Source organism: Suricata suricatta, chromosome 11, assembly GCF_006229205.1.
Source record: "Suricata suricatta isolate VVHF042 chromosome 11, meerkat_22Aug2017_6uvM2_HiC, whole genome shotgun sequence".
NCBI lineage: Eukaryota > Metazoa > Chordata > Mammalia > Carnivora > Herpestidae > Suricata > Suricata suricatta.
In genome coordinates, this window is record NC_043710.1 from 42,784,798 (window position 1) to 42,798,656 (window position 13,859).

The 13,859-nt window shown below is 37.8% G+C and overlaps 1 protein-coding gene across 1 annotated transcript in view; it reads right to left on the reverse strand.

Moving 5' to 3' along the window:
- PDE3B (phosphodiesterase 3B) overlaps positions 1–13,859 on the reverse strand; it is a 161,063-nt gene that overhangs the window by 11,785 nt on the left and 135,419 nt on the right. Inside the window, exons 12-13 of the mRNA XM_029915561.1 lie at positions 13,562–13,675; positions 7,171–7,370 (exon numbers count right to left, since the gene is read on the reverse strand). Coding sequence (XP_029771421.1) covers positions 7,171–7,370; positions 13,562–13,675 — 314 coding nt within the window. The remainder of the gene's footprint in view (positions 1–7,170; positions 7,371–13,561; positions 13,676–13,859) is intronic.

Consider the following 13,859-nt stretch of genomic DNA (forward strand, 5'->3'; position numbering starts at 1 on the left):
CTGTTGGGCTCTGTGCTGACAGCTCAGAGCCTGGAGCCTGCTTTAGATTCTGCGTCTCCCTCTCTCTCTCTCTCTGCCCCTCCCCTGCTCATGCTGTCTCTCAAAAATAAAAGTTAAATAAATTTTTTTTAAACAAAAAAACTGTGATGTATAGAATTGTCAGAGCCTCTTCTACCTCTAAAAACTGAGCAATTAAAAAAATTATTAAATAAGCACAGTAATTATTTTAAAAACTTCCACAGCCAGTGCTAAAGGCTGGGTGGGGATAAACATAAAAACCTGTCCGCTGGATTTCATAAAGCTTCTTGTTAATGAGAAAGAAGGACAGATAAAAATAGAATGCGATCTACATTAAGATACGTATTCTGAGAACTTAAATAGGTTTACATGTTATTTGTGAAAATTAGCTATAATCCAAATGTAAGGATAAGGATAGATACTTAACACCATTTGATATTTTTATAGCATTTGATTTTATGAAAGCAGTGATGATTTAAACTTTGTAACAGGTCATATAAAGTCTGCAAACAATCTAAATGTCCATCAATGGGTGAAATAAAGAAGTGGTGTGTGTATACATGTATGTGTATGTGATTATGTGTGTGTATATAAATTCATTTATCCTGACATTGAGACAACACGGGTGGACCTTGAAAGCACTATGCTAAGTGAGATAAGTCAAAAAAGATATGGTATCTCTTCTGTGTGGAATCTAAAAACGCTGAACTCCTGGAAACACAGAATGGGTGTTGCCAGGGGGTGGGGGAAGTTGCAAGATGTTGGTCAAAGGATACAAACGTCCAGCTACAGGACAAGTTCTGGGGCTCCAAGGTACAGACAGGACCACGATTATAGTTATTAGTACTGTATTATATACTTAAAAGTTGGTATTCACCACAAAAAAGGTGTGATACTAGGGGACATGATGGTGATCATATTACAATATATGTGTATCAAATAAACATGATGTATACCTTACCCTTACACAATGTTACATATCAATTATGTTAATTAAAAAGGCATCTTATACTAACCTTACTACAACTTAGAAGCATCATTAATTCCAAAGAGAAAGAATAAGCTTCAAAGATTTCCTAAGGGGCCAATTTGTATTTCACAGTGATTTAACCAATTCATATTCAAATCTGATGAAGACTGATAAATTACTAGAACAGCTTTGTCTGTTCAGGAAGAAGTAATCAGACTTCTAGCTCAATAAAACACAACACCTAATAAGTATCCTATGGAGCTAGCAGACTTAAACTCTTGGCGAGCAAGATCAGTAAAAAAAAAAAAAAAAAATGAAGTTCAGAATTCCTTCACCATTCAAATTACCCTTTGAAATTACCAAACAAGTATAAAATTGGGGTAAAAAATCTGAATCAGTATTAAAATCTAGATGTTATCAACTGTACAGGAAACCTAAAAGACATGATGAAAGTGGGACTAGATTGAGAAAAGGCCCAGGAAGGTACCACACAAGATGGAAAAACCCACGTGGAGAAGGAGCGAAAGGAGTCCACTGCTGGACCCCCCTACCTCAGAGATGAGCAGAGGCAAGAAACAATCATGGGCCCTAAGTAAGGGGCCACTGTCAATACCACTTGAGGAAGAACACTGGGTAAGCACAGAGAACAATAAGCCAAGCTTCAACTTCATGAGAAAAACATTCCAGGCAGAACAGATAGTAAAAAGCCTCAGCTGGCTTTTACTGAGGGCTCTACGGCGACCAGAGGAGGAGGACAGGCCCTGGCTAACTAGGAGCTGCGGTAAATGACACCCTCTGACTTTGTGATAAAGCATCCTGATCCCTGCTTTCTCTGGCTATGGAGCCCCTTCCTTCCCTCCACAGGCAATGACATCTCTAATTTGGCAGAGCAAATGCGTTGATCATAAACTTTCTTTTTCACCCTCTTTTTGAGTTGCAAAGATTTGCAACACGGTTTAATATAAACACTGATAGAATTAATCTTAACAAACAATAAATATCTTTCAATAAATGAACAAAGAGAGAAAACCCATCAGACAAATGAAAGACTTCGATCAAACAGAGGAAGAGGCTGACAAATATGAACAAATGTCCCCTTTTGACGAGATCAGGCGCATTCAGCGTGGGTTGGCTCCTGCAAATGTTCTCTTGGAAACACAAGAAACAGGAGGAAACTTTTAAAAATCATGAGATTGAATCATAATCATGAGATTAAAGAGGGTACTTCTGAAAAGTGAAAAATCTTGGATTAAGAATAATTGGTTCCACTTTTTTAAAAAAATCCCGTAGAGGTAGTAAACAAATCAGGTGCTGCAGAAAACAAAGCAGTTAAAAAAAAAAAAGAAAGAAAGAAAGAAAAAAGAAAAGCAAAAGAAAAAGAGAGGGCACTTCTCTTTCAAGAAATAGTCCCGATGAACAGCCATCATTTTGGGATCCCTGTACCTTGAAGATCTGGGTTTGTTCCAAAATGTCTGGTAATCCATGTCTACTAAGATCGTTTGTCTTCCTTATCACCTTTGTTTTGCTAGGACACTCTTTTAGGTATCTAAGGATGAACAGGTACATTACTTATTTAAATTTTTTGTAATCATTGTATATCTGAGATTTTCTTTATATTGCTCTTAATGCTCAGCTGTAGCTTAGCTGGATACAGAAACCTAACTTGAAAATGATATCTGTACAGCGCACTTCCCAGCTCCTCCGCTGCAGTCCTTTCCCAGCACTTACAACCCAATCATCTCTCTGACTCCACACACGCTCTATTATCTTGCTTTTCTTGCTTTACCAGAATATAGGTTCTACGGAGGCTGAAAAAATTTTTTTGCCTGCTTTGTTCAATAATAATGCCTAGAAAAGTACCTCTCTCACAGCGGGCACCTGATGTTTGTTGTACAAATAAATGAATTCCCTTACAATTTTGAAAACTTTATTCCAGTACCCTTGAGCATTCACTGTCACTAAAATACGATGCCAGTCGGATTTCTGTTCTAAGTGTGCTGTTATCATTCTCTCAGGAATTTCTTTTTAAAAGAAAACTTCTGTCATTCTGAAATCTTACCATGGCACTCCATGTCCAAGTTTTTCACTTTCTTTCCCCCCATTCAGCCTCCCTGACACACGGTGAACCCCTTCAATCCAAAGACCTGTCTCTTTCTGGAACTCCCAATAGTTGGTTCTTGACCTGGTCCACTGTGCCCCATTTTTTTTCCTTCCCTACATTTTCCACCTCTTTATCTTTTGAGTCTGCATTCTGAGAGACATTACCTAGAGTTTACTTCCAGTGCTTGTGTTGCATTAAAAAAATTTTTTGCAGTAATATTTTTAGTTTCTAAGAGTTCTAACTTGTTCTCCGATGCTTCCTTTTTCATAACTTCTTGTTCTTAGGAATGCACTATTTCTCAAATTCTGAGAATATCTTTTTTAAAAACTTAAAGGTTTTTCTATTCCCTGGATTGTTTTTATCCCTGTAGTTGGTTACTGTGTCCACTCTAGACTTTTCTTTCCAAGCTACTGGTTAATGGTTCATGTCTACTGATCCTTAGTTACCTGTTGATATTTAAAAAACAAGAATTCTAGATTCTCTTGTGTATGTTTTATTGTCAAGTCTCTAATTGGGAAGGATGAGTAAGAACTCTGAGAATATGGACGAGGTCTGTTTCTCAGCAGGTTTGGTCTTAGAGTTATGAGACCAGGTGCCAGATGTTAGGTTTCCAGAATGAGAAGGATCTACTGTGGAGTACTGATACTCACACTAGTAATCCTTATTCTCTTCTGGAAGTTTCCTTCAATGTCTAAGAAAGGAGTTTTCTGCCTAGATGTAAATGCAGGGTTGCAGTAGCTTTACTTAAAGGTGTGTAGTGTACATGTAAAGGGGTTAGGGGCACACGTGCACACCTTCATGTGTGTGTGTGTGTGTGTGTGTGTGTGTGCACGCACGTGCGCAGAGCAAGCTGGGGCAAATGACATTAGGAGTCTCTCTAGGGTTCTGCTTAGACTGCAGCCCCCTCTAGTATACTGATCTCTCAATATTTATCCATTTTTCCTTTCCCAGAAATAAAAATTTCTGGAAAATTCTTTCATCTTCTGATGATAATACCTGTCCCTACCAATTCTTGTCTGTTGTAATGAGGAGTCAAATGGGTGTGTGTTCGTATCTTGATCCATATTTGGGGGAGACAAAACATTTATGACTGTCTCTGATTTACAAATCTCAACTTAAAATTTTGTTTCCAGGGTGCTTAGGTGGCTCAGTCAGTTAAGCATCAAATGGCACAGGTCATGATCTCATGGTTGGTCCGTTCAATCCCTGCATCAGGTTCCCTGCTGTCAGTGTAGAGCCTGCTCCAGATCTCTGTCCGTCTCTTTCTGCCCCTCCTCTCCCCTGCTCACAGTCTCCCCTCTGTCTCCCTCTCTCCCCCAAGAGAAACAAAAACATTATTTAAAAAATAGTTTCCTTTTATCTCAAATATCAAAATATTCTGAAATTGTAATTTAATCCCAAGCACTAATTTCCTTCTTTCAGCCAGCTTTTCATTTGGAAATAGCTCAGAAATCTCTTAGAATTTTAATACTGGCATCTCCTCAGGATAAACCTGACTAAATGTTTCACCTTGTTTCATGGCAAGGATTTAAAATCATCGTCCTGTGCCTTCCCGGCACCCTTTCCTTACCACGAGAATGAAGAAGAAGGTTTGATCCAGCTGGTGGTATTACACACTGCCACTGGAACAATAACATTTTCCACTAATCATGCCCCAATTAGACCACTGAGCTTCCCAAGACCAGAGAACCTACTCACTACCTAACGGACACGCCTCGCGCTTTCACAGGAGAGTCCTCATCTCACACGCCCAGCTGACGGAGGCGTCGTGCCGCTCACTGCTTTGGGGAGAACAGTATATTTCAGACAAGCTAGTGATCCTGCAAAGAAATCAGGCGTCCTTCAACAGTCTGCAAATCTTTACTACATGACATTTATGTGTTAGGTACTATTCTAGGTATGAGGGACTTAACCACAGAAATCCCTGCTCTCATGAAAACATACTCCGCTGAGGAGACACATGCAGTAAACAAAATACACGCCATGCTGAACGAGCAGTGCTATGGGGAAAAAAAGGAACATCATGGGTGCCAGGAAGGGGCTTTTGAAACTTTCGATGGAAGGAGGTGATAGCGTGAGCCATACAGATGTGTGGGGCAAGACACTCCTGGCAGGGAGGACAGAAAGTGCAAAGGCTCTCGGAAGGGGAGTGTGCCTGGGACACAGGAGAAAACAGCAAGGGGGCCACTGAGGCTGGACCTGGGTGAATAAAGATGGAAAAATTAAGAGGGGCTAAATCACATATGAATCACATATGACCCCCTGAGCCATTACAATGAGTTTTACTACAAGTGGGGTGAACACCCCTGGAAGGTTTGGAGCAGAAAGTGATGTAATAATTCACATTTAAACAGCGTTACTCTGGCTGCTAGGAGTTGAGCACAGACTGAAGGTGAGGCGGACATAAATAAGGAGACTGGATGGAAGGCTCTCCTTTTCTAATAACTGAATTCCCTATCAATTTCCTTTCTATTCCAACACTTCCCATCACTTCATCTATTGGCAACCATTAATGATGAGAAGTTAGAAATAATATGTGTTAACATCACATGCAGACCTCATATTTTTATTTTGATTAGGACAACCATTTTGAACATAAAACTTTTATGAATTATATTCATGCATTACTTTTTTATCTGCATGGGAGAGAAACGACACGGAAATTCTCTCACTCGCAATATCCTTGAAGGAGAGGTAATAAGTGAGTCTGACTTACCTGTACTCAAAGCTAATGAAAGACTTCAAGCAAAGAGTGAAAAGCAAGTAATTTCCGTCTACATGTTATCTGACTTGGGAGCCTCTCAAACATATTAAATAGTAGAAAACTTCTCATATGTGATCTCTTCATCTTTAATGAGATTAGGTACATATTCTGAGGTTCAGAGAGACAATGGTGACTTGTCTAAGGTCACACAGCTAATAAGTCGGTAAGGAGAAATCAAACTCGGGTCTGTATCTCAAGACCAGTGCTTTCTGTATTGTGCCACTTCTGCCTTGCTGTGTGACTCACGACAGGACTAGGGTCAAAGACGATGAGGCGTGAGGCAAGACACAATGCACAGACTTCTTTAGGGACTGGTAATTTCTCCCAAAGCTGTTCTTAGAAAGTGAACAATAGTAATACCTCGATGAAAATTCACTAAAAAGTTACCTATGGGAAACATTAAGAAAGTCTCATTGGAGGAGTGAGTCACATACATTTTTAACCCTCTCGATCTCTGAATCCTATTCTTGTTCTGGCTAAAGAATCTTATCTTCTATATTTTAAATAGTGAGAGTGTGTGAAAGAGAAGTGAGGAAAGGAACAAAGAGGATGGCTACTGAAGATGAAAAGAATCAGAAGTGAGGTTTATACACAGGGCAGTGAAGACATAAGAGGGATTCAGCAAGCAGTCACTGACGACTTGTTCTTTGTAAGGCACGCGTTACCAGCACGAAGATAACATTTCAGGGATCGCCAGCCTAAACAAACACCCACAACCACTTAAAACCAAGGATTTAGTCCCAAGTCCTAAAGTGTAAAGCTCCTGCAATCACAGTGTCCATTTGCTGGTAACTTCTACGTTGTATGAAAATTTTGACCGTAAAAGAATCTTGCACCTCATCAGCTGTACTGCATACAAAAATAATGTGGTACTAGAAGAATGTTTACATACACTAATATATTCAGAGTTCAGAGATTTAGAGTCTGAGTATTGAGGGGAAAAGAGGAAAACAACAAAAATGACAGTTCTTCATCATTACATTTTTAGTCTTAGAAAGGAAGAAGAAAGAATAAGTCTTCCAATCTAGTCAGCCTCATCAATTTGATCAAAGTGAAAAATATTGACAAGGGTTCCAGAATTTCAGAAAACAGTGAGTTTCTCTTTCATGAACATTTTATTTTCAAGTGGAAGGAGGTAATTGCTTCTTAATTCTTTGCCACACATCATGTCAATGCCGTGTGTTAAAATCCAATTAATTACCATGTACACGGAATTGCTCTCTGACTCAAGTGTAGGATGGTTTAACAAAAAAATAAACAACATGGCTGTAAATGTTCAGAATTGCTTTTTAAACTTTCTGAGAAAGTATTTCCTACCTGAGGGGCATTGGTGGCCACTAGAAATGCATTCGTCCGCCCTGGGTGGTCGTAATCATGCATGGCTGCTGCCACATAGAGAGCCATCAATTCCAGCGCAGGAATGTTTGAAGAAAGGCACCCATAGCTCTCATCTGGAATAGAGCAGCTCCTCGAGGAAAGGTAAGCAATGTGCCCAGGGTTCATCCTTCCATCTGAATCTGAGGAACAAGCAGAACACACCAGCATTACACATAACTTCTTCACAAAGACTCAGGAGGGGATTTCCCATAGGAAATATCAGCACTATGCTTTCAGTGTCCTAATACCTTACACCATTAATCTCTTAAATTGTTTCTGTATTTTAGTGGCTTTATCTATATAAATGGTCATTCTCTACTTTTGCTAAAATAATCTTAACGTACAAGAAGGAAAAAATATGCCATATTTAGAGTAGACAGCAAATAAAACCACAAAGATATTAAAGAGATACAAAATTTCATTGATTGCCTTCATCAGTGGAAACTAGGAATAATGTCCTGGCTTGTTAAAGTCCAAAATGATGGGGTGCCTGGGTGGCTCAGTCGGTTGAGCCTCTGACTTCAGCTCAGGTCAGATCTCATAGTCATGGGTTCGAGCCCCGCATCGGGCTCTGTGCTGACAGCCGGCTCAGAGCCTGGAGCCTGCTTCCAGTTCTGTGTCTCCTTCTCTCTCTGCACCTCCCCCTCTCATGCTCTGTCTCTCTCTGTGTCAAAAATAAATTAAAAAAAACATAAAAAAAAAGTCAAAAATGATCTTTTATTTTTTTCCCCTTAAGTTCATTTATTTATTTTGAGATACAGAGTGAGACAGCATGAGCTGGGGAGGGACAGAGAGAAGGAGAGAGAATCCCAAGCAGACTACATACTCTCAGTATAGAACCCAACACGGGGCTCAGACTCGTAAACCATGAGACTGTGACCTGAGCCAAAACCGAGTCGATCGCTTAACTGACTGAGTCACCCAGGCGCCCCTAAAATTTTCTTGATCATAATTTATTTCACTCAAAATATTTGCCATTGCATGAATTTAACATAATAACTTTAATATGCACTAGTGAAAAAATACCTCATCATTTTTATGCTGTTTATATTTTTATTTAAATTGAGGTTTGGCATAACCCCTACTAGAACTTTTCAAAAATAATTATAAAAAATTTAAAAAGTTAAATATATGGATAAAGACATATTTAAATATTTAAATTTTTTAATTTAAAATTAAAAAAAAATTTTTTTAATTTTTGACAGAGAGGGACAGAGACAGAGGAAGACAGAATCCAAAGCAGGCTCCAGGCTCTGAGCTGTCAGCACAGGGCCCCACAGAGCTTGAACTCACAAACCGCAAGATCATGACCTGAGCTGAAGTCAGATGCTTAACTGACTGAGCCGCCCAGGAACCCCTAATTATTCAAATTTATAAGAAGATTTTAGTTTACAATATCACCAATAATTTGAAATAGTTTATCTGCATTATATCCATTCTGGATTTCCTATAGAATTATAAATATGTACATATATACAATAGCAAAATAGCAAAAATAGCAAAAGACATCCTTTTAAACTCAGTAATTACTTAGAATTGACATATTAGGATCTTAATATACTGAGGTTTCTTTGTTGTCTGGTTAAACATGAAATGAATAGTATGAAAAATAAAATGGGTGGCAAGGACAATAAAACATAACTATTATAGATTCCATTTGTTTATTTTCTTTCAAAAAATGGTGATTCTTTTAATTTGCTGATTAATTTAAAAGGAGGCCTCAGCAAAAGACATCTAGACTGGAAAAGAAGAGTATAGTGTAAACTCTGATGGTTTCCCCCCGCTTTTTGTAACATAGTGCCTGGATTAAGCTTTGAACTCCAAAACATCCATTTCAAAGAGGCATCCACTATAAAAATGGCTCTCTCAAAGAAACACACTGCCAGCCACCTGTCTAGACAAAAAGCCAGGCCACTTCTGTTTTAGGAATCTTGATTTCAAGAACTGATCATTAGGGCTGCTGGTTTTCTCTCTGCCCATGCTTCCGGTTCCTGCTCTTCTGTTTTAAATTCACCAATAAAGAGTGAGTCAGTGAAACTGCCACTCTGGACCCCAATAAAAAGCAGAACCCCAGGTGCATCCACTTGCATGCATGCTCGTGCCCACACTCTCCCCCTGTGACCTTGCTATGTGGTCCCAGCTCTGCTGTGTAATTTGCAGTTCCTATAAGTAATAAACTTTTATTTTTTCAAAGTTTCTCAGTGGTTATTGCTAAAGGGCATCTTGCAATCATCATAACCACAAAGGCTGGTCCAGCCACAATGCTGGTTATTGACAGGCTGAGACCAACACAGAAGAAAGAGGTAAAACTACCTCAACTTATAGATGACATGAACTTACATATAGAAAAACCCTAAGAAATCCACTAAAAAGCTATTAGAATTATTTAAATAAAGGTGATCATCAAGGTTGCAGGATTTGAAAAATCATTATGCAAAAAGATCAACTGTATTTATATATGATAGCAATGAATAGTCAAACAATGAACCCAAGAAAACCATTCCATTTACACTAGCATGAAAAAGGATAAAATACTTAGGAATAAACTCAACAGAAGTACAAAACTAGTATTCTGGAAACTAAAAAATACTGTTTAAAGAAATTAAAGACAAATAAGTGAAAAAAATATCCATGCTCATGGACCAGAAGATGTGGTATTGTTAAAATGGCAATACTCCCCCAAAATGATCTACAGATTCCATGCAACAATCCCTATCAGAATCCTAGCTGTTTTTTTAATAGAAATTCACATGCTGAATTTAAATTCATATGGATGTACAAGAGATCCAGAATAGCCAAAACAATCTTGAAAAAAGAAGAACAAAGTTGGAGTACTTAAACTTACCAATTTCAAAGCTTACTAACAAAGCTTTAGTAATGAAGATAATGTGGTACTGGCATAAACAAAGACATACAAATCAATAAAATAAAACTGAGAATCCAGAAATAAACCCTCATATTTATGGCCAACTGATTTTTTACCAGGGTGCCAAGACCTTGTTGAGAGCCATCTATGTGGCCGGAATGATGCTAGGTTCTTTCATGCATGTTGTTTCATTTAATGTTTGCATCTCATAAGATAGAAACTCATTTGGTAACACTTAAAAGAGCCAACTATGTAGAGAATATATAAGGAACTCTTTTCAACAAATAGTTCTGCGACAGCTGGATATCCATGTGCAAAAGAATGTTAGACCTCTTCCTTTATCCATGCCCCCAAATCCGTTCCAATGGATCAGAGACCTAAACTTAATGGCTATAACTATGAAACTCTTAGAAGAAAACATAGGAATAAATCTTCATGATTGAACTTCAATAGACATTATCAAGAAAAGTAAAAAGACAACTTACAGAATGGAAGAAGATAGCTGCAAACCATCAATCTGATATGGGATTTATATTCAAAATATACAAAGAACTCTCATAGCTCAATAATTTAAAGAAATGACCAAATTTAAAAATGGATGAAAGACACAAATAGACATTTCTTCAAAGAAGATATACACATGGCAAGGCATTCAACATTAGTAGCCATGAGGTAAATGCAAATCAAAACCACAATGATATACCACTTCACAGCCACTAGAATGGCTATCAAAAAGATAGTAACAAAAAATGGAAAAAAGAAAAAATGGAATCTTCATATATTGTTGATGAGAATATAAAATAGTACAGTCACCGGAGAAAACAGTTTGGCAGATCCTCAAAATGCTAACCACAGAATCACCTTAGAACCCAGCAATTTCACGGTGAGGTATATGCCCAAGAGAAATGAAAATATATATCCACACAAAAACTAGGACATGAATACTCATAGCAGTATTATTCATAATAGCCCCAAAGTAGAAAGAACCCAAATGTCCACCAACATTTGGGTGGTAGGAGAATGAGAAAGAATGAGAAAAAAATGTACTTATTATGTAAAACAAATACACAGCAGTGAGTAAGATACATGTGGCTATTACAGACTTCACTTCTATGCTCACATAGCCATACTTCAGATTTGTCATTTTCTGATTCCACTACCCATTCCATTTTCCCTTTGTCCTCAGCCAGCATCTCTACTGATCATAGTTCTCTGCCTAGTGGAATGACCTACATTTTCAAGGCTCTGCACTATGGTGATCCTGATGATACTAGATTATTGTAGTTTTTCATTTTCTTTTGTCATTGGACATGGGAGTACCAAAAAGGCCAAAAAAAAAAAAAATCTCCTGGGTTACTGATATACATCCTCCCATGCATAGTAGGAATCTTATTTCCTCTTGATAATAAGGATCAGACAAAAGGAATCACTCAAACTAATACAGAATCTTTATAAGTTAGGTTGACTTATTCAAAAGATGATGAATTCTGGAATAACTGTGGCCACTGGAATCACTACCTGATGAAATTTAGAATAATCTACCATCATTTCCCAAGATCCATTCATCTTATGTAAAAGTCAGTTACCAAGTTGAATGGCAATGTGATGGAAATCACAACTCCTGCACCTACCAAGTATTTTATAATTTCTGCAATCCATCCAATAATATGGTGTTGCTTTGGTTCACTATTTTGTTAGAATGAGGCAATTTCGGGAGATTCCATTTGACCCTTTCTACCATGATGGTGCTCTCTGCAAAGACTGAGGAATTAATGGAGAGGTTCTGCTCAGTTGCTCAGTATGTTTGTTTGAACTATGCATTCAGATGGGTGGGTTCCGGGAACTGATACTTGTGAGATGGGCCCAGGCCAAAAGTGTTTTTATCACTTAAATTCAATAAGTCCCTCTGCTGATTGGTGGACCAGTATGGCATTTTATTCTTCTAGAATTAGTGCTGCAATGTTCTCAGTACCTTGACAAAAGAGGACAACTTCTGACACTTGGTTAGGGGTGGCGAAGATGATCACGTGATCAACACCTCTCAACATCCTGTTACTGTGAGCCTTTGAGTCCCTTCCTCAGAGAGAGACGTGAAGAGGCTACACTGCTGTCTCTGAAGAAGGGGCCATGAGCCATGGGATACAAGTGGCTTTCACAAGCTGGAGGAGGCGAGGACACAGAGACTCTAGGAAGAACACAATCTTGCTGACACTCTTAGTTGGCCCAGCTGGATCTATTTTGGACTCTGACCTCCAAAACTGTAAGATAGTAAACTTGTGCTGTTTTAAGCCACTAAGTCTGTGGCACTACAACAGCAATAGGAAACTAACACAGATTTTTGTACCTGGAAGTGTTATATTGTGGTAACAAACCTAAATATGTGGAAGTAGCTGTGGATTGGACAATGGAGAGAGGCTGGAGGAATTTTGAGGAGCACATTTTGAAACCGGTAAAAGATATTAATCAACATATTAAAGAAGTTCACAGAACTCCAAGCAGAATGACTACAAAGAAAATCTGAGTACATCATACTCCAAAATGCTGAAAGCCAATAGCAAAGAGAAAAGGGACATATTAATTTTCAGAAGAGATAAGACTGAAGGCCAATTTGTCAACAGAAACTTTAGAAATCAGACATTAATGGAATGATGTCTTCAAATGTGCTAAGATATGAAAATAGTCTTCTAAGAAAATCAATGCATCTACAAACAAAAAAGCTAAAGAAGATGATTATTGAAAGGAACAAAGAGCACTAAGAAAGAGTAAATATGGAATGGCAGAAAAATAATGGCAGTACTTTGGACTCAACTACCAAAGACTATAAAGCAATGGCCGAGTCTATGACATTTACACTGCTTAGTATGAAAATACTTCTCAGGCATTTGTAACTAAGCAAATTCTGTCCTGTGTGTGTGCGTGCGTGCGCATCTCACTGGAGTAGCTCTTCTCTCTTTTACAAGCTAGAGTAAGAGAACCATGTTATAATTCATTACATTTATATAATTAATTATATATATGACCATGAACAGAATTAGCTTCTTTGGAGAACAAAACTTAAATGTTATGAAAGTTTTTTAAGATCATCATTTAGATGCTTATATGAGGCTTTTAAGTATGTCTGCTTTCATTGTGAATGTTATATATTTTAAACTTACATGATACACCTAAAACAAACAAACAAACAAAAAACCCCAAGAATTGAAAGAAAAGCGCAAAGAAATGGATTATCATAATATTTGGGATAGCAAACAGCAGGATAGGTCACAGAAAAGAAACATGGTAGATCCAACAGTATTGGACCTTAATAGCCCTTAAGAGTCACATGTTTCCTAATTTACACAGTCCTTTATATGTACCAAAGGTTACTTAATGGAAATTTTAAAAGAACAGAAGTAATGAAATGAGATAGCTTGACTTATTATTTCTAGACAAGTAATTAAAAGGAAGATTTCTCAAAGGAAGTACCTGTTTGATTTCCGGTTGCATGCTCACTGTGGATCTGCTGTAAACCAGGAATTGGCCGGGTTGTCAGATACCAAACTGCATGTAGGACATCTGTGGCATGTATACGATTGTGATCTAAAGTCACCAAAATATTTTATAAAAAATGATCATTCTGTTATGTTTAACATAGGATATTTTAAAAAATACAATAATTTTCTATTTTACTATATCCTCCTAAATAAAACGTATGGCTTAGAATAATTTCCCACAATTATATTTTTGTTTCTTTTTTTTGTTGTTGTAGGCTCAATGTCCAACA